Source organism: Hordeum vulgare, chromosome 1H (assembly GCF_904849725.1).
Source record: "Hordeum vulgare subsp. vulgare chromosome 1H, MorexV3_pseudomolecules_assembly, whole genome shotgun sequence".
In the NCBI taxonomy this organism is placed as follows: domain Eukaryota; kingdom Viridiplantae; phylum Streptophyta; class Magnoliopsida; order Poales; family Poaceae; genus Hordeum; species Hordeum vulgare.
The window spans coordinates 240,214,836-240,241,099 of NC_058518.1; the positions used below are offsets into that span (position 1 = coordinate 240,214,836).

Genomic DNA, 26,264 nt, shown 5'->3' on the forward strand with positions numbered 1-26,264 from the left:
GATCTTCGGCCATGCTCTTGCTCGCCGCCTTGATCACCCAACAGTTACGGTTGGTGTGAGTAGCGGGCTTATTCTGAGTGCCATGTATCTGACACGGCCTCTCGAGTATTTTTTCGAGCGCGGTCGGCCCATCTTGATTTTCTTTGAAAGGTTTCTTCTTGGGTCCATGCGTGGAGTTGTTGAATCTGGCATTAACCGTCGTGTCATCAGCCTCACAGCTGTTGTGCCGACACTTATTCTTGTTGCGTCGTGGCTTTCCATTACTCTCCCAGACTATAGAAGTGTTGTGGTTTGAGGGAGGGTTATTCCGTCGAGCCAGCCAAGTATCCTCACCCGCACAATGGCAGGTCATGAGGGAGGTGAGGGCGGCCATTGTCCTCGGGCTTTCCTATTCAAGTGTCCGGGCGAGCCATTCATCCCGTACATTGTTGCGGAAGGAAGCTAATGCCTCGGCATCCGAACAATCAATGATATGATTTTTCTTGGTAAGGAATTTGTTCTAGAATTGTTGAGGTGACTCATCGGGTTGCTGGATTATGTGGCTTAAGTCATCGGACCCAGGTGGTCGAACATAAGTGCCTTGAAAGTTATCTCGAAAGGCATCTTCAAGATCCTCCCAACTCCCGATGGACTTTTCTGGGAGGTTGTTCAGCTAGTGCCTAGCCGAGCCTTTGAGCTTAAGTGGTAGGTATTTGATGGCATGGATATCATCTCCGCGGGCCATGTCAATATGAAGGAGGAAATCTTCGATCCATACGGTCGGATCTATCGTCATGTCGTACTGTTCGGTATCTACAGGTTTAAACCCTTTGAGGAACTGATGCCTCATTACTTCATCTGTGAAGCACATTGCGTGAGCGGCTTCCATTATCCGAGCCGTGTCATGCTAGAGATCGGACGAGGTTCTACCATGCTGCATATCCCGAACTCCATCGTTCTGATTGGGTGGAGCTTGGTATCTGTCTTGTCTTTCGGGAGTGCGACTTCCGGATCCTTAAATGGAACTTGTTTGTTCTGCTTTAGACTTAATTTTGTGTCGCACATCATATCGGTCTATGGGTGGAACCGGTTCCTTTTGCTTGTCCCGTCCTCAAGGAGTATGGTCTGGTTGATCGTTTTGTGCAAATCTGGGTGGTGCGGGCTCCAAGGCATCATCTTCGAACTCTAGCAACAAGCATCGCCATGGGCAACTCTTGGTTTGCCCCAATCACTCATGTTTGTACCCTTCTTCGGCGACCAAGACTTTGGTTCATCTTTCATTGTTGGAGTCTTGTTTAGCTTTGAGCTTCCTATGCTTTAGCTTAAGGCTCCGAGCAGTGGCAATGAGCTATTGCATGAATACTTCCTGATCCAGTCGGTCTTCGGGGACGATAAAATATTCGGCTCTCGGGCTCTCCTCCTCCTCGATCGAAGGGACATAGTTACTGTCTTCGGAATCGCCGAGAACATCAAGCTAGTCTGTATCCATGTAACCCGGCAGGACGGGGTCGTATGCAGGTACCGAAGGTTTTGGGGATTCGGCGAGATTTTCTGTATCCTCAAGATCTGGATTTTCCCTTGTGCCTGCATTGCTTTCCTTGCCCTTATGAGCTTTAGGATTTTTACGCTCGCGGCGGCGCTTGACGGGTTCGTCGCCGCTATTCTTGGCTGGGGTGTCATCATCGCTTTTCCTCGTATCACCTTCGTCCCTGGGGGTGTCCACCATGTATACGTCGTACGTGGAGGTGGCGGCCCATCATCCTATTGTGCTAGGACCTAGTTATTGAATAACCGTGTCCATATCTTTGGCCTCTTGAGAAGAGAAGTCTAATATATATGTTAGATCTTCGATGGTGACGATGAAGTGGGTGGTGGTGAGGAATAAAGTTCCCTGCACCTGGTTCCAGGGCCGGAAAGGTTCTGGATCGGGGCCAGCTCGTCAGAATAGTCATCGGTTTGGGCTTAGGTCTTTGTCTCATTCAACCATGAGAGATTTGCCGGAGTGGCCCTCGGAGCCCTAACAAAACTGTATTCTACGGTTTCGGTGTAGGACATGTGTTCGAGCGGGATGACTCCCATGCCTTTGAATTCCACAACTAGATCCTGGCTCGAGGCCGAATCAAGGTTAAGATCTATTCCAGACTCAAGGTCGAGAAGAGGACCCAAAGTTAAAGCTTTGGAATTTTCAAGATTTTCGGCCACGGCCGGAACCTCGGAGAGGATCATGTCACCCCGGGTGTTGGCAATGAATTCCAACTTACCAAACTTAAATTCATGACCTGGGGTGTCCTCGTCAATCTAATGATGAGCCGCCTTGACGTGCGGTGTGGTACTACCAAAAGCAAAGGATTGGCCGAAGATAAAGATATCCTCGGACTTGATGTTGTTGCTCGTGACCAAGCGAGCCATAGAGCCTTTCTGCGATCTCACAACGGAGCTCCCAATGAAAGCACCAATGTCGATGTCAAAACTGGTTGATCTCGAGTAGGGGGTCCAAACCGTGTATCTAGGGTTGATGGGTAACAAGAGACGATGAAGATGGTGTTTTACCCAGGTTCGGGCTCTCTTGATGGATGTAAAACCCTATGTCCTTCTCCTATTGTTATTGATGGAATAGTACAGAGTACAGAGTTGATCTACTGTGAGTTTGGATGTTGTGGTCTAAACCCTAATCGTAGTGATCTTAATGTGTCCTACGAGCTATGACCACATGGCTTATATAGATGCCAAAGGTGCTAGGGTTTACACAAGGTCGGTTACAACAGAGAAGGAATATGTCGATTACTATATTGCCTTGGATTGTACGCCAAGTCTTTGGAAGAGTCCATCTTGAGTCCTATGCTTCTTCTTATGGTCGAACAAGCCCGGGAGTCCGACCCACGAAAATTAGCAAGCAGCCCAAGGATTCCTTAATCCTGGACTCCCTCAATGATGGTCATTGTTTGGTTAGCAGTGGAGATACTCATTCTCTATTTTTCCAGGAGATTAGTTAAGAGTGGAGATGCTTAATGTTTTTTTCTGTAGTTAAATAGGCCACTAGTTGATACTATTATATTTGGTCAGGAGCTTAGTTAGCAGTGAAAATGCTCACTGTTTAGTTAGCAGTGCAGACGCTCATTGTTTAATCAATTAGTAGTACTCATGATGGTCATTGTTTAGTTAGCAGTGGAGATGCTCATTGTTTATTCAATTAGTAGTATTGATGCTCCCTGGAAAATGTTATATTTCTGTTTATTTAAACTTTGTAAATTGGAATTCTGTAGAGAGTAATAATATAAGTGTTTTTTATATTGCAGCAAGGTCACAATTGTGGTTTCTTGGGTGGGTTGACCCAAAGTGGCCTCCCACAATGCGGAATGCATTGTTGAAACTTTGGCAAATGTTTGAAGACAACAGGAGTGGTAGGAGGAAGGGTAACTTGGAGAGTTTACTTACTATTCACCATTTGATAGAAGAGAAAAAGAATCTAGATGCAAACTATGACATACTAGTAGAAGATGTGAATCAACTTCTCAATGCCGAGGAGGATAGGGTCATGGATTTCAGCTATTTGCGGGCTAAGATGCATCGTGCTAAGGAGAAGAAAGTTGAGGTTACTAGTGTAGTTGTGGCTGGCATGAAGACTAAGATGGAGAAGAAAGAGGTAGAGAAAATGAAGCTGCAAGAGAAGTATGCAATGCTTATGAACCTAGTAGAAACTCAAGGCGGGGTCATTAGGAACGTGAAGGTGAATCATCTGAAAGAGAAGGAAAAGCTAACTGAAGACAACAACAATTTGAAGGTTCAAGTTGATGAACTCACCAAGTCAGAGAAATAACTCACTCAAGAGAATCTGCGGCTGAACCTTCACAAGGGCGGTCTCAAGAAGGGACTTGAGAATCTCATTAAACACAAGGATGAGCTAAAGCTTAGTTGAAGGTAGTGGAGAAGAATCAACATAAGTTGAAGTTGATCCAGGACATTTTAGAGGATGAGGTAGATGAAGATGAACTAAGTAGATGAAGAAGGGTATGCTTTGCTAACCTTTTGTGAAGTATGGTTGCGTAATGAAGTGTAATGTATGGATGTACTAGTTGTGAACTACGTTGAACTCCACTATGCTATGGTGTGGAGCTATGTTGTAATGTAAAAATCTATTCATTATGCAGCTGTAAGAAAATATTAATTATTTTCTAGTATGCTATGGTAGATGATTCAATTTATATATCTCGATCTATGTTGCTTTGATAGATGGCTGCTAGATGTGGTTCAAGTTATATATATCGTGTTCTATATTGATTTGATAGATGGATGATTAGGGTTCCCCTGACGCCGAGCCACCCCAAAGTCAATGAGTTTGGTGATTAGGATTCCCTCGACGTTGAGCCACACCAAAGTCAAGGAGTTTGTTGATTAGGGTTCCCTCGACAACGAGCCACCCCGAAGTCAAGGAGTTTGTTGATTAGGATTCCCTCGACGTCGAGCCACCCCAAAGTCAAGGAGTTTGTTGATTAGGGTTCCCTCGACGCCGAGCCACCCTAAACCGAAATAGCTTTGTGATTAGGGTTCCCCCGACGCCGAGCCACCCTAAACCCAAGGAGTTTTGTGGTTAAGGTTCCCTCGACACCGAGCCACCTAAGTCAAGGAGTTTTGTGATTGGGGTCCCCTCGACGCCGAGCCACCCGAAACCCAAGGAGTTTTGTGATTAGGGTTCCTTCAACGCCGAGCAACCCTATACCCAAGGAGTTTTGTGATTAGGATTCCCTCAACGCCGAGCCACCCCAAAGTACAAGAAAATATGATATAAAGCTACAAACAAATATCAAATGAAACTACAAACAAGTATCATGTGAAGCTACAGAAAATATCATATGCAAAGTTACTACACAATGAACATTCCTCATATGAGACTTAGTACACATCATTAACCACTTAGTACTCATCACAACATACATTGTTCATAGGTAACATTCTTCATAGCAAACCATACTACTTCAGAAGCACTACCCAGAGCACAAATAAGTTGCACCATCATGCACTCAAGTGTTACCCCTCGCAGTAAAAAATGCCATCCGCCGAGAATGAATTCTTGTGCCAACAGAAGGAGGAGGAGATCCAACATCGGATCTTGGGGTAGGACCAGAAGATGAAGCTCCGGCAGCAAATCTGGGGCAGTGAAAGGCCTTGGAACCCTTGCAATAGCAGACTATGCTCTTTTAGTTTGCTGTTGTGATCTTGCAGGTTGCTGATGTGAACTTGTAGGTTGCTGTTGTGATGTTCCTGTTTGATAACGTGATCTTCTTGACCGGTGCTGTGATGGTCATGTCTGTTGTTGTGATCTTGTTGTCCGCTGTTGTGATCTTGATGTTTGCTGCTATGATCTTCCTGTTTGTTTTTGTGAAACAAATTAAACAACATGGTTAGTTAGTCAAATTTAAAAAATACATATCATTTTACAACAAGTATTAACAAAGGTTTACCAGATGTTTGTTTGTCTTCATAGCCAACTCTGGTCTCGACTCTTACCTGCACTAGTCTTTGTGTGTTACCTAAATATTGATGGGAGTAGAATTGCGGATTTACGAGTCTGATTGGGATTAGGTTATTTTCTGCCCATAAGTTGTATTAGCTTAAGCTGCGCTCTAGCATTGTTATGAACTAAATAGGTTGATGTTACTATTAAATTATTATTACTACTACTATCCATTGTCAATGCCATCAAAACCACTAGCATCGCACCGAGGAAGAAGGTGGTGATTCAACCAACCCAACAAAGGAGTTGCTCAAGAAGGTTAGAAGGGGGTTCCTCTAAAGAAGTGGGAGGGGAAGAAGAAGAAGAAGTGAGAAAGGATGGCGGCCAAGATGATAGAGATATTCAAGGGCATCTTGGAAAAGAAACATGAGGCATGTGTGAAGCACCAACATGAAGAAGGGAAAAAAAGCAAAGAGTTTAACACCTTGATGGTAGCGACCAAGAAAGCTCAACCTCGAAGAGAACAAGAATAAGCGGGGCAAAGTTACGTGCACGTTGGCGGCGGATGGCACGATCACACGCACGGGAGGCGCGGTGCGACGTGGCGTCGCCCATGATGGCCGCCCAACATGCCCCCCCCAGCGCGCGTGTGCCTCCGTGGAGCAACTCACCACTCCTCTGCGAGCTGGCTTGGAGCGGCGAGGTACTGAACCGTGTGCTGGCTTGGAGCGGCAACTTGTTCCGCCGGGCTAGGCGAGGGAGGTGGAGCAGCGAGCTGCCTCGCTCGTATATGACGAGCTCGAAGGGCATCCCATCCGGCTTTTGTGCCGAAGAACTGCTCTTCTTGCTCGTCGGATGCCATCAGAAGGGAGGAGAAAATGGTGGAAGGATGAGATGGGGAGCGACGGAAGGGTGCGATTCTTGCCTCGCGTCTGGGCTCATTAAAATAGCTGGCGGACGGGGAGGAGATTGCCTCATGTTGTGTTTAATGCCGTCCGTTCGTGAATGGATGTGTGGCTGGAGTAGGTGTCTTGGCTTCAATGCTAGTTTAACGTAGGCGTGTTCAACCGAGCGTGTAGCAGGCGGCGTCCTCAGCCGACGCACCGCTTGAACGGAGTAGGCAGCGAGAGGTCGCATCCGTGCTAAGCCGTTTTCAATGTGGAGTGACACGCTCTATAACAACATGAATGCCCGCAGCTGACGCCGAGCGGGAAACGCATGCGGACAAGGGAGGGGGTGTTTGGGTGACGATCCGGACATCCACAAAGCTTTATTTGTCTTTGTTTTGTGAAAAAACACATCCGGATCGATATAAGCCCATATTGAATGACTGGGTTTCAATAATACGGTTTAGACGGATGTAGACGGTTTGAGGTCATGAGATGCCCTAACACACCCGACCCTAACGCTAACGCATGGCATAAATCCACACATGTGGTTTGGAATGAACACGAAGTAGACTCGGTCCCGCCGCCGGAGAAAAAGAAAGCGCCCAGGGACCAGGGCACAAATCGTGTGAGATCAAACGTTGAATAAATCGACTGCGACCTGTGTCGACAAATTTATTTTGCGGGAGGACTTGTATCATATTCAGGCGATCGTCAAACAACAAATGTAACAGAGTGGCATATTGCACTGTTTTCCGTCACGATGGACTCGTCAGGTAGGAAGGACCGCGTCGCTTAGACCTCAGTTGATTATTTCCAGTCCGAAAATTTCAGAAGGAAAAATTTGACGAAATTTAGTGCGAAATAGATGTGCATCAGCATCACATTGCAGTCACGTACTCACACCCACTTGCCAGCCAAGTCGCCATGGCTCGCAGGTCGCTCTCATGGTGTCCATCCTTCCCTGCTAGCTAGGTACAGTACAAATGGTAAGTTCCTTGTAGCCTACAGTAACCAAGGTTAAACTAAACTTTATGCAACATCGAGTATTAATAAGTACACCTAATCCTTGTGTGTGTGTGTGTGTGTGTGTGTGTGTTTGAAGATTCCTAATCCTTGTGTTGCTTCTGAGTTGTGACTTGTGTACAAGTGTGCGGTGAAGGTTGAGGTGACCACTGACCAGGCGGCAAGCGTGCAGCGCGAGGGCACCATGCTTCCCAGGAAGTTGTTGTTGTTGCTGCTTGTGGCAGTGGGTGTCGAGGCCGGCGTCGAGTTCGCCTACGAGGGCTTCCCCGGCGCTGGGCTGGCGCTCGATGGCATAGCAAGCGTCACGCCGGACGGGCTGCTGCTGCTCACCAACGACACCGACTTGAACGTAGCCCACGCCTTCCACCCGGCCCCGGTCAGGTTCCACCGGACGTCCTCCTTCTCGACCACTTTCGTGTTTGCCATCGTGTCGGAGCTCGTCGACCTGAGCACCAGCGGGTTCGCGTTCCTGGTCGCGCCGAGCAGCAGGGACCTGTCTTCGACGATGGCGGCGCAGTACCTGGGACTGTTCAACGCCAGCGACAACGGCGACCCGAGGAACCGCGTCTTGGCCGTCGAGCTGGACACCGTGCGCAACCCGGAGTTCGCGGACATGAACGACAACCACGTCGGCGTCGACGTCAACAGCCTCAACTCCTCGGCGGCTGCCATGGCAGGCTACTACGACGACGCCACCGGCGCATTCCGGAACCTTAGCCTGGCAAGCCGGGAGCCCATGCAGGTGTGGGTGGACTACGACGCTGCCGCGACGGAGATCACCGTGGCCTTGGCTCCGGCGCGGTCTCCCCGGCCCAGGAGGCCGCTCCTGACCACAAGGATAGACCTCTCAACGGTCGTCGCCGACACGGCGTACGTCGGCTTCTCGTCGGGGTCCAGCATCGTGCTGTGCAAGCACTACGTGCTCGGCTGGAGCTTCAGCCTGGACGGCGCAGCTCCAGCGCTCGACCACGCCAAGCTGCCGACCCTACCCCGCATTGGCCCCAAGCCCCAGTCGAAGACGCTCGCCATCGCGCTGCCGATCGTCACCACGGCGGCCGTCCTCGCGGCGGTCGGCGTCGGCCTCTTGTTGCTCCGCCGGCGGCTCAGGTACGCGGAGCTGCGCGAAGATTGGGAGGTGGAGTTCGGGCCGCAGCGGTTCGCGTTAAAGGACCTGTACGACGCCACCGCCGGGTTCAAGGACAAGCGGCTGCTCGGCGCCGGAGGGTTCGGGAGCGTGTACAGGGGCGTGCTCCCGGGGTCACGGGCCGAGGTGGCCGTGAAGAGGGTGTCACACGAGTCGAGGCAGGGGATGAGGGAGTTCATCGCGGAGGTGGTAAGCATCGGCCGGCTCCGGCACCGCAACCTCGTACAGCTGCTCGGCTACTGCCGGCGCAGAGGGGAGCTGTTACTGGTATACGATTACATGCCAAATAGCAGCCTCGACAAACACCTGCACGGGCAAGGGCAAGGGCACGGCCACGCTCTGGGCTGGGCGCAGAGGCTCCGGATCATCAGAGGCGTCGCATCAGGGCTGGTGTACATGCACGAGGACTGGGAGCAGGTCGTCATCCACCGGGACATCAAGGCCAGCAACGTGCTCCTGGACGGCGAGATGAACGGGCGGCTCGGCGACTTCGGCCTCGCGAGATTGTACGATCATGGCGCGGACCCGCAGACCACGCATGTGGTGGGCACCATGGGGTACCTAGCGCCGGAGCTGGTGCGCACCGGCAAGGCGACGACCCTCTCCGACGTGTTCGCCTTCGGGGCGTTCCTCCTGGAGGTCGCCTGCGGTAGGAGGCCCATCGAGATCGAGGAGGGGAAGGAGGACGTCGACGGCTTCGTGCTGGCGGACTGGGTACTGGGGCACTGGCGGAATGGCGCCATTACCCGCGCGGTGGACGCGAAGCTAGGCACAGGGTATGACGCCGGAGAGGCGGACACCGTGCTGCGGCTGGGGCTGACGTGCCTGCACCCGTCGCCCGCGGCGCGCCCGAGCATGAAACAGGTGACGCAGTACCTCGACGGCAGCGCGCCGTTGCCAGAGCTTCCCCCGACGTACGTGACGGTCAACATGCTTGCCGCCATGGAGGCGCACCAGGGCGTCCTTGGCACGTGGGCGGTCTGGCGGTCGGCGTCGAGCGTCGCCACCATGTCTGACATTGGCCTCTCCGGCCGATGACAGAGGCAAGCTGATCAACACGTTACTAGGAAGACTGGTCTGATGAATGTATGTTTGGATCGCTGTGATGCTTAGATCTGAATTGACAACTGGACATATATGAGATTTCTACAGTTTTAGTTAACATATGAAGTATAGGATTTTCCTGGAATAGTAGAGGGGTTAAAACTTAAAAGAAGAATCATGAGTTCACTCTCACTCAGGATGTCAACTTTGTCAAGATTGGAGTTTGGATTTCTTTACACGAGAGCAGTCTGAAATCTCAACTTGGACCTTTCAGCTTTCACACTTTTCGTAGCATCGTTCTGTACATGGGAGCTCCGCGAGCCAGGACATGGCGCTCCCAGTCGGACACCACGCCAAATGGGTTCTCCATCCGGCAATTGCCGCTGTCGTCGCTGTCCACCACGAGCTGGCCCTTGCCGTGCGAGATGAACTGCTCTTTCATTCCAAGCAGGACAGACTCCACGTCAGACTGTAAATAGATCTGCAACAGCAAGTTTATGGTTCAGTAACAGCTTCTTCTTTTCCTTTTTCTTCCCCAAACTACAACCAAGTGTTCTCCATCTGACTGAGCTTGATGCTATAATTTCTTTTTCTTCCCCAAGCTACAACGAAGTGTTCTCCATCTGACTGAGCTTGATGCCATAATTACACAAACACACGTGCATGCGAGATGCTATTGAGGTGTCCTGCTAGATTGGTTGCTGTCCTGTGTTGGTTATCATATCCATACTGTGTTCTACTAGTTCTGAATAACTAGATTGGCTACCATCTGCTTACATGCTACGGCAGATGTGTAACCATGCTCAACATCTGAAATGGGGAAGTGGGGGCCACAGAGTATACCTTTCCATTGACCTGAAGAAGGTCGGCAACAGCTTCAACAAGCATTCTTCTTACCATTCTCCACCTATTTTGCTCTTTGTTGAAGTCAGGATTTGGGCACTGCAAAAAGAGACCACGACTTAAACAAGGCAGGTCATCCACTAGGTAGTGTAGCATCCATTGAGATACACACACACACAAAAAACAGTATGATGAAGCACTAGAGAGTTAACAATACCTGTATTGCGACAAGTGTCAACTGTCCAGGATAACTTGAAACTATCGAGCGAAATGTGGAAGTTGCATTTGTTGATAGAAAATATCTGCCCCCCCCCCCCCCCCCAAAAAAAAAAAAATGCCATCACTAATGATGAAATAGGAGCCAAAAATAAAGAGGAAAAAGAGCTACACGAATAAAAAAAATTCATAAAATGGTTGGAATAGTTAAAACAGTTATTAGAAGAACTTCCATGTGAGGACTGAGGACTACTAAATGACAAGCAAAAGCATATCCTTGTTGATTACTAGGCGTGACAACTGAACTTGAATACTCAATACAGCAACAATTTTCCCTAAAATTTAACAGTAGTTCTCACGACATTTTTAACGTGGATTATGTAATCCACCATCTGTTGTGAAATCTGGATCTTTGTTCTGGCATACAACAAAGCAAGACATGTTGTATGAAAAAATCTAGCTCCAATGAATGTATGTTTAGATCCTAGAATAAAATGAGATTTCTGAAACATTGTTTAAGGTTAAGCCGATTTCACTGTCATCTCATCAAATAAAATGTCCAATGGGTCATTAGTTCCCTAAGAATAGATAACTGCTCTGGTTCCCAGTCAGATTATCACACTTGGAAAAATTCACCATCTTACATGAATTGACAAGTTTAAGTCCAATCTGCATGCATTGACAAGTTTAGTCAAACTAGTTATCCAGAATACCCACATTAGAAAAAAGAATGATTCAAGTCAAGGTGGACAGAGTCGCACAAACAAGGTTACTTTGTTCTTTGTTGGAGTAATTTTATGAGCAAACTAGTTATTGGAAGTGACATCACTGGCATGAACAAGAAAGGGTGAGGCAAAGGAAAAGAATAAGTAGTAATATAAAGTAGATGTACAGGCTGCTTACAAGTTTCTTTTCCCAGCTGATGCTACATCCTTAAGGCACCTAACAACAAGCTACAGCTAAAACAAGTTACAAAAAGGTTGAAGCACTAAATTCAATAAATGATACAGGCAGTTTTTACCTTTTCATTCATCTCAAGCCCAAGAAAATTGGAGCCTTCCCAGTTTCTAGCCATTTGGAATAGAAACAAACCATTTCCTGCACTAAGAAATATACATACTTGAGAAGGCCTCAGAATTCGAGAAAATACACAAACTATGAAGAAATTAAGAAATGTTCTATATCTTGGTAGTTTACGTGAGCATACATTTGCGAACATGCACTTTGACGAAGCACAAAGCAAACTAATAATAATTAAATTGAATGAACTAGTTTTTTGTGATGACTACAGAAGAGAAACTGACAATCAAATCTTCTGAAGAAAGCCATATATGCACAAGAAACAGCAATGGCGGTATGTGACCTGTAAAGATTGCAATACTTCAATGTACTAGACAGTTTCACAGATGGAACCAGTAAGAGCAGCCACGTTAAGGTTTCTTATCACAAAGCTGCTTTGATGTTGGCAGCCATAAACTAGTGTGACGAACCACAGCTATAGAAAAAGGATCGGTCGTCTCCATCTGTGTCCATCATGCAACAAAAAATGATTTGAGATTAAATATTCTAGGAGGGAGGCCTACCACTTCCTATATCAACAAACAATGGTTGTTCGGTGTCAGAGAAGACGTCATCCCATGGAATCTGATAGGGATAGCTCTGCAAAGGAGAAAAAAATGAAAAAAAAAAATTGTAGACCACTAGAGAAAGGTAACTTTACAGTGTTCCAGTTTAAAAAACTATAGCGTCGGTAGTAGTTAAGAAATGTTGACCTTCATTTGACTGAAGCATTCAATAAGGACAACAGAATTACCATGCAAACTTAGGTGCATGTCAATATGCCATCAAATGCAACAAAAATCGAATAGAAGAGAATGCCTCTGACACTGACAGATCTCATCCATATACGAACAGAATACATCAATGGGCGATGATTATTTCTGCTACCAAATATATTTATCAACACATTTGTTAAAATTGTTGCAACAATGAGCTAGTTAAATGATGCTAAGAAGCGATAAGCATGTGCTACTACATAGTAAGGTCCATGTTACAAGTCCTTGAGCTGCTAAAAATTCTCAAGCGAAAATCCCCAGTTACTTATTTTCCCCACAGATCCCTATTTCTTAGGTGAATATTCATCATTTCTTATACAACTATATGTTGTTCAATTTTTTTAAAAGGAATAAATAAGATTTTGATTTTTAATCCCTTTCTATAATGTACTACTCCATCTGTACCACAATACTTGTTGGAGAGAACTAGTCTAGTTTTCCCCAAAACAAGTATTTAGGAACAGAGGGAGTATTAAAGAGTAAAGTGGTCTAGAAGTTTACAAGATCAAGACTTAGCTTTACATAACAGAAAAATGACCATGTAAATTGTCAAACATTGGAATGTGCTCTTAACTAATTTCGAAACAGGGAACGCTCTCAATTTTTTCATAGATGTAACTTGAAGATACTGTTATATTTACAACGTTAAATCCAGAAAAATGACCATGTAAATTGTCAATCATTGGAATGTGCTCTTGACTAATTTCGAAACAGGGAACTCTCTCAATTTTTTCATAGATGTAACTTGAAGATACTGTTACATTTACAACGTTAAATCCAAAGAAGAACCACTTCAAAATGAGGCTTAATTGTATAGGTATGCACATATATGTTGGTATGCTGGGGCGTCAGGATATCAGGCTACACTTTTTGTTTTAAAATATTGAGGACTTGAGGCAAGAGTTGTTTCATGCATGATGCATTGATTGTATAGGCACAATCATGTGTGCTCGCGATGAGAATCATGCTACAACTTTTTATCTTGATAAAATTTTGAGTGCACTCATGGACAGAGTAACAGAAATAGTAATTCTAGAGCATGACTTACTTTATCCAATGCTGCAATACCAGGCAATATTCTTCCTTTGAGAAATTCCCATACAACAGATTCATTTTCAAATGCTGTATATTGTGATGAAGAATCTGATATTCCTTTTACTGCCTTGCATGCTGCACTCCCTACTATAATAACGTCACAGCTATTATGACTTGCTTTGTTCAGTATCTGACCCAACTGCGTTGCCCCGACAGAAAATTCTTCTGTCAAGTCATAGCTTGTAGTAGTACCGATCCATAGGATCTTCTGTAAGATATAAATAAAAGAATGTGAGAACTTGCCGGGATAAAAGGATTTCCCTAAGAATTAAGGCATAAGTTGATAACCGAAAAAACAGAACTCTGATCATATGTCATATTACTATCTGTAATGCGTTATTCTTGTGACCTGTCAGATTTTCAAGCCAACTTTGTGGAGCTCTGGGATATGTTTTGCGGCTTGATTCTTGTCAAGATGGTGCTCATGGCATAGCCAATCACCTGCTATTTTTGTGCTCGTCATGCACAAAAGCGCCCAACAAAGAAGGGGGGGGGAGTCCAACAGGCCATGGCCCGCCCAACCCAGCAGAAAACAGTGAAAAATGAGACTAAAGCTAGGCCTTAAGAACAAAATTTATGTGCTATTCTTTGGGCTAACCCACCCTGGCCCGCCCAACAATCTTGCTAAAGCTTTGCCGCTAGGGGGGATGTCAGGTAGTGTTTTTGTTGTTGCAATTTTCCAAACTAAAATAGTGCATTCCTATAACAGAAAAATGAAAAACTGCAATACATTTTTCGAGAAAACGCAGAGATGTGCGTTTCTTTGTATTGAAAAGAGGGGAAGTCAGTCTCTGAGGAGACGATTACAGCGGGTTACAAGTAGTTCAATGGACATCCCAGGATGGGAAAAACTGCAATACATGCTAAAAATAATGTAAGACGTTTTAAACATTTCAGTTAAAAATATTTCTATGCACTACACAGAGCCTCATCACATTCATACCAACGTCGTTTCTAACCTTGCATGATAATAGTAAAGAAGAAATTCTCTCCAATGTTGATGGCCCTATATCAACTGGTGTCCAGCCCAAAGATATTAAGCCTGGAAGATACATGGACATCAGAAAGCTATATTATTGTTTCAACCATCTACTGGATACCGAAGTCACCCTTTCAAGCAATTTTGAGAAATAACTACAGCGCGGCAAAAAATGCTAGAAATTAACAAATACTTCCTCCGTCCCAAAATTCTTGTCTTAGGTTTGTCTAGAAATGGATGTATCAAAATATTAAAACGTGACTAGATACATTCATATCTACACAAATCTAAGACAAGAATTTTGGGACGGAGGGAGTAAGATATAACAAGCAATAATAGACGACGGAACCATGAGCATGCATCATCATCTATCAAATCAGGTGAAGTGTCAACTGTGTAGCTTTACAGGTTTGTAAATGCAGGGTAATTTCAGCGGCTGATTTGTTTTTTGACCAGGAAATTGTTAGTGAGGCCTTGACGGTAAATTTTAATAATAAGGACACAACTGTACAAGTATTTACAGGAGAAAAGAAGAGGGTGCGGGGAGGGGGAGGGGGGGGGTAAGGGATGGAATTTAGCCAAGAGAGAAAAGGACCAGCTCGTTCAGTGGAGAATCTTAAGGTGAGGGAGGTACATCCTTTCATAAAAAAAAGCCAGAAACTAATGCAAGGGTTCCCATTTCTTTGCTTCCAAAATGCATCAGGCAGCCATGATGAAGACATCCCTGAAGAAAGGCTTGGCAAAAGCAGTTCTTGCAGAAGTGAGGACTGCAGTCATACCACAGCTGATGCTAGGGCGAATACAAATTCTGGCTAACAGTTTGTAGTGAAAGGGCAGGTTAAGAAGAGGTAACCTCGAGTTTCAAGAGGCCCATTTGCAGAGGATACATCAGTAGCCTCATCCATGTAAATAATTCTCTAAGAAAAATATCCATTGTGTTAACTCTGTGTTTGCAGTCCTCCCCGTGCATTTGGACTCGACGAGTGCGAAGGGCAAGAAAGCTAGCCGAGCCTAGGAGGATCCTCTTAGGTAGCTGGAACGTAGGGTCTCTGACAGATAAGCTTCGGGAGGTAGCTGATACAACGGTGAGGAGAGGTGTTGATATCCTTTGCGTCCAAGAGACCAAATGGAGGGGACAGAATGCGAAGGAGCTGGAGGGTACCGGCTTCAATCTATGGTACACGGGGACGGCTGCAAACAGAAATGGAGTAGGCATCTTGATCAACAAGAGCCTCAAGTATGGAGTGGTAGACGTCAAGAGACGTGGGGACCAGATTATCCTGGTCAAGCTAGTAGTTGGAGATTTAGTTCTCAACATTATCAACACGTATGCCCCGCAAGTAGGCCATAGTGAGGACACCAAGAGGGAATTCTAGGAAGGCCTGGAGGATATAGTTAGGAGAGTACCCACTGGTGAGAGGCTCTTCATAGGAGGAGATCTCAATGGCCACGTGAGCACATCTAACACAGGTTTTGAAGGGGTGCATGGGGGCTTTGGATATGGCATCAAGAACCAAGGAGAAGATGCCTTAAGCTTTGCGCTAGCCTACGGCATGATCGTAGCTAACACCCTCTTTAAGAAGATAGAATCACATCTAGTGACTTTTAGTAGTGTTCAACACTCTAGCCAGATTGGTTTCATCCTCTCGAGAAGACAAGACAGGCGTGCGTGCTTAGATTATAAGGTGATGTCTGGAGAGAGTGTTGTCCCTCAGCATAAGCTTGTGGTTGTTGACTTCAACTTTCGCATTCGTGTCCGGCGGGACAACCATGCCAAAGTCGCTAGAACAAAGTGGTGGAAGCTCAAGAGGGAGGTAACTCAGGTGTTCAAGGAGAGGGTTATTAAGGAGGGGCCTTGGGAGAAAGGAGGGGATGCAAACAACATGTGGATGAAGATGGCGACTTGCATTCGTAAGGTGGCTTAGAGGAGTTTGGAGCGTCCAGCGGAAGTAAAGATACCTGGTGGTGGAACGATGATGTCCATAAGGCAATTAAGGAGAAGAAAGATTGTATCAGACGCCTATCCCTAGATAGGAGCGTGGTCAACATGGAGAAGTACAAGATGGCAAACAAGGCCGCAAAGCAAGCTGTGAGTGAAGCAAGGGGTCGGGCGTATGAGGACCTCTACCAACGGTTAGACACGAAGGAAGGTGAAAGGGACATTTATAAGTTGGCCAAGATCCAAGAGAGGAAGACGAGGGATGTTGACCAAATTAAATGCATCAAGGACGGGGCAGATCAGCTCCTGGTGAAGAACGAGGAGATTAAGCATAGATGACGGGAGCGCTTTGACAAGTTGTTCACTAGGGAGAGTGAGAGCTCTACCACTGAACTGAACGACTCCTTTGATGACACTAGCAGGCGTTTTGTGCGGCGAATCCAGGAGTCGGAGGTCAAGGAGGCTTTAAAAAGGATGAAAGGAGGCAAGGCAATGGGCCCTGATTGTATCCCCATTGAGGTGTGGAGAGGCCTCGGGGATATAGCGATAGTATGGCTAACCAAGCTTTTCAACCCCATTTTCCGAGCAAACAAGATGCGAGAAGAGTTGAGATGGAGTGTATTAGTACCAATCTTCAAGAACAAGGGGGATGTTCAGAGTTGTACTAATTACCGTGGAATTAAGCTGATGAGCCATACAATGAAGTTATGGGAGAGAGTCATTGAGCACCGCTTAAGAATAATGACAAGCGTGACCAAAAATCAGTTTGCTTTCATGCCTGGGAGGTCGACCATGGAAGCCATTTTCTTGGTATGACAACTCATGGAGAGATACAGGGAGCAAAAGAAGGACCTGCATATGGTGTTCATTGACTTGGAGAAGGCCTATGATAAGATACCACGGTATGTTATGTGGTGGGTCTTGGAGAAACACAAAGTCCCAACAAAGTACATTACCGTCATCAAGGACATATATGATAATGTTGTGGCAAGTGGTCGAATAAGTGATGGCGACACTGATGACTTCCTGATTAAAATAGGACTGCATCAGGGGTCAGCTTTAAGCCTTTATCCTTTTGTCTTGGTGATGGATAAGGTCACAAGGGATATACAAGGAGATATCCCAGGAGACGGAGGTCAAGGAGGCTTTAAAAAGGATGAAAGGAGGCAAGGCAATGGGCCCTGATTGTATCCCCATTGAGGTGTGGAGAGGCCTACAGGATATAGCGATAGTATGGCTAACCAAGCTTTTCAACCTCATTTTTCGAGCAAACAAGATGCGAGAAGAATTGAGACGGAGTATATTAGTATCAATCTTCAAGAACAAGGGGATGTTCAGAGTTGTACTAATTACCGTGGAATTAAGCTGATGAGCCATACAATGAAGTTATGGGAGAGAGTCATTAAGCACCGCTTAAGAATAATGACAAGCGTAACCAAAAATCAGTTTGGTTTCATGCCTGGGAGGTCAAGCATGAAAGCCATTTTCTACAGGGAGCAAAAGGACATGCATATTGTGTTCATTGACTTGGAGAAGGCCTATGATAAGATACCGCGGTATGTCATGTGGTGGGTCTTGGAGAACCACAAAGTCCCAAAAAAGTACATTATCGTTGTATAGGAGACGGTACTACCTCTTATGAGCGCTAGTACCGCTCCTGGCAGCGGTAGTACCGCTCCGGCCGTACTACTGGCCCCTGCCTTCCTCTTTGGTTGCTGCCCTCTGCCCCAGCGGTAGTACCGCTCCTCTCTGGAGCGGTACTACCTCTTATCATCGGTAGTATCGCTCCCTGGAGCGGTAGTACCGCTCTGATACGGGCTGAGCAAGTGGGTAACGGTTGGATTCGTTCCCCCACTATATAAAGGGGTTCTTCTTCCCTGAGAACTTCACTTTTTCCAACCCTAAGCTCCATTGTTGCTCCAAGCTCCATTTTCGCCCAATCTCTCTCCCTAGCCCACAAAACTTGTTGATTCTCTAGGGTTTGCTTGAGAGGGCCTTGATCTACATTTCCACCAAGAGAAATTTGATTCCCCCCACCAATCCCTCACAGATCTTGTTACTCTTGGATGTTTGAGCACCCTAGACGGTTAAGGTCACCTCGAAGCCATATTCCATTGTGGTGAAGCTTCGTGCTCTCGTTGGGAGCCTCCAATTCAGTTGTGGAGATTGCCCCAACCTTGTTTGTAAGATTCGGTCGCCGCCTTCAAGGGCACCACTAGTGGAATCACGACACCTTGCATTATGTGAGGGCGTGAGGAGAATACGGTGGCCTTAGTGGCATCTCGGGGAGCATTGTGCCTCCAGACCTCTCCAACGGAACGTACTTCCCCTCCAAGGGAAGGAACTTCGGAAACACATCCTCGCCTTCATCGGTTCCACTTGTGGTTACTTCTTACCTTTACTTGTATTTGCTACTTACTTGTTATTATTGTGGCTAGCATCATATAGGTTGCTCACTTAGTTGCATATCTAGACAACCTATTTGTTGCTAAACTTAATTTGTTAAAGAAAAGCTTAAAAATTGTTAGTTGCCTATTCACCCCCCCCCCCCTCTAGTCAACCATATCGATCCTTTCAATTGGTATCAGAGCATCTCTCTTTATTAAGGGTTTCACCACCCAAAGAGTATGGCTGGCAATGAGGATCGGGTTGTGGAGTTGCCCGAGGCAGCGGTTGCGAACTCGGTCACCTGAAAGAATCTAAATGAGGCCATGTCCACCTTTAGAACCTCAGTGGATATCGAGGTCAAAAACATGCTCAAAAATTTCCTTGATTGCTTCAAACAGTCTACAGATCCGTTGCATGTGGTTAATCCCACAGCTCAGGATACGGGGACCAACTCCGAAAAGGAAAATGCTAGTAGTGATAGAAATAAATTGCCTGGAGAACGAGTAGGGCAAATACCTTTGCCTCGGTTCCTCCTCCCGTGGTCTACGGAGGACCGGTTTGTTAGCCGTTTCAGCCTGAGCATTGATAGTTGTGGATGACACTGGGAAAGTTGGGGCGATTTCCGTTAGTTTATTTCTCACACAATGCCATGCCAACCTGAGGGGTTGGGGATACATATTTATAGGCTACTAGCCAGCCAAGCATATGCTAAGATGCTAGTCTAAGATGCTGCTAAGATGCTAGTCTAAGATGCTATCCTAACTGTCAGTCCTCGGTGGTCAAGGATGCTATCCTAACAACCACAAGGACACAAGGACCATGTGCTGCAGCCCCACAAAGGACCATGTGCTGCAGCCCCACAAAGACCTTAGTACAGAGACATCCATCATTCTCCCCCTAAATCTTGTGCGTCGTCTTGTGGGAGAGTCGAATCATCCATATCCTGGAGCAGAGTTCGAGGAACTTGATCCTCCCAAGAGGATTGGTGAGCAGGTCTGCGAGCTGGTCCGTGGTGTTGATGTAGCTCGCCTCGATGCTCTCTTCATCCAAACAACTTCGGATGAAGTGATGCCTCAATGGGATGTGCTTGCTCCGTTCGTGGAAAACAGGGTTCTTTGGCAGGGCCAGCGCGGACTTGCTGTCCACCAGGAGCTGCACCGTTCTGGTGTCTCGGACGAGGAGATCACCAAGCAGTCGAGCGAGCCAGAGCGCCTGAGTGCAGGCGGTGGAGGCCTCCATGTACTCGGCCTCGCAACTGGACAGGGCCACCACCTGTTGCTTGACCGACTGCCAGCTCACGAGACACTTGCTGAGGAAGAAGAGGATCCCGCTTGTGCTCTTACTGGTGTCGATGTCGCCGGCGTGGTCGCTGGCGCTGTACCCGACGAAGTGTGCCACCTCCGAACAACTAGGGTAGTGGAGGCCGTGGTCGAGGGTCCCTACCACGTAGCAGATGATCCTCTTCACTGTTTGCTGGTGCTCCGTCGTCGGTTGCTCCATGAACCGACTAATGTAGCCGACGGAGAATGCCAAGTCCGGCCGTGTGTGGGCGAGGTAGCGAAGGCTCCCCACAAGGCGCCGGTACTGTGTAGCGTCCCCTTCCTCCGTCGTGATGTCGCGGCTCAGTTTCAGCCTCTCCTCCATCGGAGTGAGAGCTGGGTGGCAGTCGGTGAGCCCAGCTAGCTCAACGATGCGCTTGGCGTAGGCGGACTGTCAAAGCGCGATCCCGGAGTGATCCCGGTGCACCTCGATCCCTAGATAGAAGGAGAGGAGCCCCAGATCACTCATCTGGAAGGTGGCCTTGATTTCTTCCTTGAACGCCGCCACCTTTGCATCCTTGATGCCGCTGATCACCAAGTCGTCAACATAGACACCCACCAGCAGGGCATTTCCTCCACTGCCCCGTCGGTAGACGGACACCTCATGCGGGCTTTGCTCGAAGCCCATCTTCTTTAGCGTGGACTCCAGCTTGGCGTTCCACGCCCTACGTGCCTGCCGTAGGCCATAGAGAGCCTTACGCAGGCGGAGTACCTTGCTCTCCTGGCCGGGGATCGCACATCCCGGCGGCTGATGCACGTAGACTTCCTCCTTCAAGTCGCCGTTGAGGAACGCAGACTTGACATCCATGTGATGGACACGCCAGCCCTCCTGGGCAGCTAGCGCAAGGACAAGCCGCACGGACTCCATCCGTGCCACCGGAGCGAAAGCGTCGTCGAAGTCGACTCCTTCCTGCTGCAAGAAGCCTCGGGCCACCAAGCGAGCCTTATGCTTGACGATGGCGCCGGCTTCATCCCTCTTCAACTTGAACACCCACTTAAGGGTGATCGCGCGGTGACCATGAGGGAGGTCAGCGAGCTCCCAGGTGCGATTCTGCTCGACCGCATCCGTCTCCAACTGCATTACGGCACGCCATGCCGTGTTTCTCTCGACCTCTGCAAAGGACCGAGGTTCGCCGTCGTCACACGCAAGTTGTAGTTGTGCCTCCAGGTCGCGTGGCACCAGTCCCGGCACCTGCTGGTAGCCGAGTAGGTTTTCCATCGTACGATACCGCAGCGGTTCGCCGCCATGATATGCGTCGATGCGCTCCTCGTCGTGAGGTAGCGGGAAGGCGAACTCCACCAGGCTGTGCTCGACGTGAGCTGGTGTTGATGAAGACGAGCCCGGAGGGGTGACTGTCGGTGCTGGAATACGTGGCGTCACCGCTTGTGGTGCCATCGGCGTAGCACGGACCAGGGTCGATGAAGTTTTGGGAACTGAGGTAGACGTGCTCGGTGAAGAGGAGTTGCTTGCTCCCCCCGCTTCCTTGAAGTGGACGTACTCGACAATGAAGTCGTCATACGTCGGCGTCGAGCCGTCGTCCACCGCCTTGTCCCATGCCCACCCTCGCCCTTCGTTGAACACGACGTCTCGCGTCGTGCGCACACACCGTGTCTTTGGGTCGAGGATGCGGTAGGCCTTCGAGCCCTCCGCGTTGCCGATGAAAACTCCCGGAGTGCTCCTGTCATCGAGCTTGCCGATGTGGCCGAGCTCCTTGGCGAACGCAAGGCAGCCAAAGATCCGCAAGTGGGAGACCGCCGGCTTCGGCCCATGCCAGGCCTCGTATGGCGTCCTGCCGTCGAGTGCCTTAGTAGGCGAGCGGTTGAGGATGTAGACGGTCGTCAGCACCCCTCTCCCCAGAAAACAGCCGGCATCCCTCTCCACTTGAGGAGAGCCCGAGCCATCCCCACAACTGTCTGGTTTCTCCGCTCGACGACGCCGTTCTGCTGCGGGCTGTACGGCGCGAAGTAGTAGTGTTGGATGCCCTCATCAGTGCAGTACGACGCGAATTCAGCCGCCGTTGTCGGTGTGCAGCACACGTAGTTTGTGGACGCTCTCCGCCTCTGCAGCAACCTACGCGCGCCTGATGGCGTCCGCCGCCTCTCCCTTGCTGCAAGGACCATCACCCACATGTAGCGAGTGAAGTCGTCGACGAGCAGCAAGAAGTAGCGTCAAACTCCTAGTGTGGCTGGCGTCACCAGGCCGCACAGGTCCCCGTGCACGAGCTCAAGCCTCTCCTTGGCCCGGAAACTCGCCTGCTGGGAAAAGGGGAGTGGCCTCTGCTTCGTCAACACGCAGATGTCGCAGAACTGCTCCACATGGTCGAAGCATGGCAGGCCTCGCACCATCTCCTTGGCACTTAGACGCTTCAGGGCCTCGAAATGAAGGTGCCCAAAGCGCTCATGCCATTGCCACGCCTCGTCGTCCCGACGGGGAGTGAGACAGACGGGTTGTGCCACCTGCACGTCAAGGACGTAGAATCGATTTTCACCTCTGGGTACCTTGGCGAGAAGGCGACACTGGCGACCCAGATGCATAGAAAACCATGCTCAATCAGCACGCGTGAACCGTTCTCATCCAGCTGTCCCAAGCCGATGATGGAATTCCTTAGCGCGGGGATGTAGTAGACACCGGTGAGCAGCCGGTGCTCTCCCGTCATGGTGGTGAAGATGGCGGAGTCGACGCCCTTGATTTCCACGACAGAGGCATCCCCAAACTTGACGGAGCCTCGCCGTCGGAGTCGAGCTCGGCGAAGAATTCCCTTCGACCGGTCATGTGGTGGGTGGCGCCGGTATCGAGGCACCACCCCGTAGTCTTGTCCTTCTCGGAGCCATCGCCAAGAAGAGCGTGCGCTTTTGGCTCGTCGAGGTGGAGGAGAGCCTTTGCGGCTAGTGTCGCTGAAGGTAGCTCGATGCTTGCATGCGCCACGAACAGAGCTGTCGGCGCCGTCGTCCGCAGGCGCGGAGCCGTTGGAGCTGCCGGCATCCGCCGTAGCCTCACGTGTTGCCTCCGTTGCTGTTGTTGCTTCTACCTCCGTATTGGCTGCTTCTACCTCCGCTCTGGCTGCTGCCAGCTCCGCCGCAGCCAGTCTCAACGCCTCCTGCCGACGCCGTGTGCTGAGAGCGGCCTGCAGACATGGCTCGCCGCTGGGAGGCTGTTACGTGGAGAAGAAGTTGCTTCTGACGAGCTGCTGCTCGACAGAAGGGAGGGAGGTAACCAGGGGTAGTCGGAGCAACTGCTGCTACCGGCTGGGGCTGCTCAGATACTGGGGAGAGAGGTGAGCAGAAAATGCTCAGGCTACAAGAAACACTGGCTCTAATACCACTTGTTAGCCGTTTCAGCCTAAGCATTGATAGTTGTGGATGACACTAGGAGAGTTGGGGCGATTTTCGTTGGTTTATTTCTCACAGAATGCCATGCCAACCTGAGGGGTTGGGGATACATATTTATAGGCTGCTAGCCAGCCAAGCATATGCTAAGATGCTAGTCTAAGATGTTGCTAAGATGCTAGTCTAAGATGCTATCCTAACTGTCAGTCCTTGGTGGTCAAGGATGCTATCCTAACAGCCACAACGACACAAGGACCATGTGCTGCAGCCCCACAAAGACCTTAGTACAGAGACTTATCGATCACGGTTCAGCCACTGCATATTATTAACCTCGGTCCTCCTCCTAAGCTTGTTAAGAATGATTTTGCAAACTAGATTTTTCGTATCAAGGCTCATTTGAATCACAGCTCAACACAACTTTGGAGAATCATTGAGCAAGGCTACTACCCATATGATCCAAGAAACCTCACTCCAAGAGAAGAGGTCGGCAATCAGCTCAATCACTCCGCCTTGTTCATCCTTCAAGCAGCAGTTCCCATTGAAGATCTTGCTCATTTGCATCCCTTCACTCATGCCAAAGATTATTGGGAACACATCATTTCCATGTACAAGGGAAGCTCAAGTATTCAACGGTCTAACTATGAAGTGATACTTGATGAGGCCGATGAATTTGTTATGATTGAGGATGAGGACCCTCGTGAGCTCTACCGAAAAGTGACCATCGAAGAGTGACAACGCTTGTCGTTGCTCTTCAAGATCATGGAAGCAAGGATGTGGATGACAATTGGATCAAGCGTAAGTTTCTCAAGGCTATCATGCCTTTCAACAAGTCCATGTCCTCCATCATCCGTCAAAGGGCAGACTTTCACTCCATGTCCTCAAGCGATGTGTTGGATGAGTTCATTGCCATGAACATATTGAACAAGACCGCTGACAATGCTCTAGCTTCTGTCCAACGGTCAAGAAAAGACTCACCAAACCTTGCTTTGAAGGCCAAGGCTGCTGTGGAGGAAGATGAAGAAGAAGAGGAAATGTGCCCCAAAGACACCAAGTATGCTTATCACGAGCACATGGCTCTTGCGTCAAGGCGGTTTTGGGGCAACAAGAGAAACTCAAAGCCCAATTTCTCCAAGAACAACTCAAGTGGGTCCAAAGGCAAGCAATGCGTGAGAACTTGCTACAACTGTGGCAATGTGAGTCACTTTGTGACAGACTGCCCTTATGAGAAGAGGGAAGAAAATGGTGGCAAGCTTATTCGCAAAGACAAGGTCAAACCCTTTGCCAACAAGAACAACTTCTCCAAGAAGATGCCCCAAAAGGCGTTGGTGGCTCAAGAAGAATATCTCTCCGATGAGGCTGATGACGATGATGCAAGTGGTGAAGTAATGGGAATGGCCACGGTGGCCACTGCATCCTCTTCCCCAAGCAAGGTGTCCCTCTTCAACGCCCCCAACGAGAACCGTATTGCCAAGTGCCTCATGGCCAAGGCATCCAACAAGGTAACCTCCAATATCAAAACTATCATTTCCACTACCCCTTCTCCTATGGTTAGTGGAGATGAACGAGAGGAGGTAAATGATGAAGAAAATTCCTTTGATAGATTCATGAGAAAAGTCAAGGGTAAAACCAAGAAGCATTTTGTTGCTCTCCTGGAACAATTAGGGGAGGCTAATGACCTCACTGAAACTCATGAAGAAACTATCTCTACGTTACAAGGACATAGTCGTGACTATGCCGATGAGATAGTGGATCTTTTCATTGCTCTTTGAGGAAGAGCAAGGGCTTTGTTTGGCTCTTGAGGAGTCACACAACGATGACCTTGCTAAATTACAGAAAGATCATGATCATGCTCTTGTTCTTACTCGTGTGCTTAAAAATCCGAAAAGGTTGCACTTGGGGTTGACCATGCTAGACTCGAGGAAGAGCTTGCCATACTTGACAAGGCTCACAAGGCTTTGAAGAGTGCTCATGCTTCTTTGAAAGAGTCCCATGCTCAACTCCAAGTAAAACTCACTAAGGAAATAGCCACATGTTCTCTGTTTGTTTTCATTGATAATGCCCATGCTACTAATCCATGTTGTGAGCATGTCCATCTTATGGAAGAGAATGCCAAATTAAAGGAGCAGCTTGAGAAAGGCCTTGTGACATGCATTCAAGGCGAAAATAATCTCAATAACCTTCTGAGCAATCAAAAGGAAGTGGTTGCAAAGGAAGGAGTTGGGTTTGCACCCAAGGCCAAGAAGAACAAGAAGATCAAGACCAAGCAACCTCCCCTGCTTAAGGAAACCGTTGTCAAGGCTGGGGAGTGTACTCACAAAAAGAAGAAGGGCAAAGCTAAAGGTGGTAATGCCAAGAAGGGCAAAACCCACCTTCCCAACAATGCCGGTGACTTTAACCCATCTTATGTTTTATGTCGTGCTAGTGATGGAAATGTATTTGCTAAATTTGTTGGTTCCCCTTATGAGTACATTGAATGGTCTATTGGGGTTCCTAAGATCCTTCTTACTAACGTGAGAGGACCCATTAAAAAATGGGTACTTAAATCCAAACATTGATCTTATGCAGGAGTTTGCTTTCGGTGGAGTGTCATGGTTGCTTGATAGTGGAGCGACAAATCATATGACCGGAAGCAAGGACTGGTGCTGGGCTTTCATCCCGACCCATCCATGGCCACCCAAGTCTCCTTTGGTGATGATGTGATTTCAAAGGTATTGGGTCTCGGCAAGGTGGTAATTTCTCCGGAACTTACCATTGAAAAGATCATGCTTTGAGACCCTCGCATACAATTTAC

The 26,264-nt window shown here is 48.2% G+C and overlaps 2 protein-coding genes across 3 annotated transcripts in view; one reads left to right on the plus strand and one right to left on the minus strand.

Moving 5' to 3' along the window:
* The first annotated feature begins 7,018 nt into the window (after positions 1-7,018).
* LOC123429704 (L-type lectin-domain containing receptor kinase SIT2-like) lies at positions 7,019-9,724 on the plus strand. Its single transcript, XM_045113717.1, has one exon. It carries the CDS (start codon positions 7,529-7,531, stop codon positions 9,524-9,526), a length of 1,998 nt encoding a protein of 665 aa, XP_044969652.1. The 5' UTR covers positions 7,019-7,528; the 3' UTR covers positions 9,527-9,724.
* Positions 9,598-26,264, minus strand: part of LOC123429686 (phosphoglycerate kinase-like) — a 48,817-nt gene continuing 32,150 nt past the window's right edge. Inside the window, exons 7-14 of one of the 2 annotated variants that reach the window (XM_045113701.1) lie at positions 14,481-14,563; positions 13,475-13,729; positions 12,175-12,250; positions 11,613-11,689; positions 11,495-11,544; positions 10,593-10,677; positions 10,376-10,474; positions 9,598-10,013 (exon numbers count right to left, since the gene is read on the minus strand). In XM_045113701.1, the coding sequence (XP_044969636.1) occupies positions 9,810-10,013; positions 10,376-10,474; positions 10,593-10,677; positions 11,495-11,544; positions 11,613-11,689; positions 12,175-12,250; positions 13,475-13,729; positions 14,481-14,563 (929 nt within the window). In that variant the 3' untranslated portion in view covers positions 9,598-9,809. The other variant, XM_045113707.1, reaches the window with a different exon arrangement.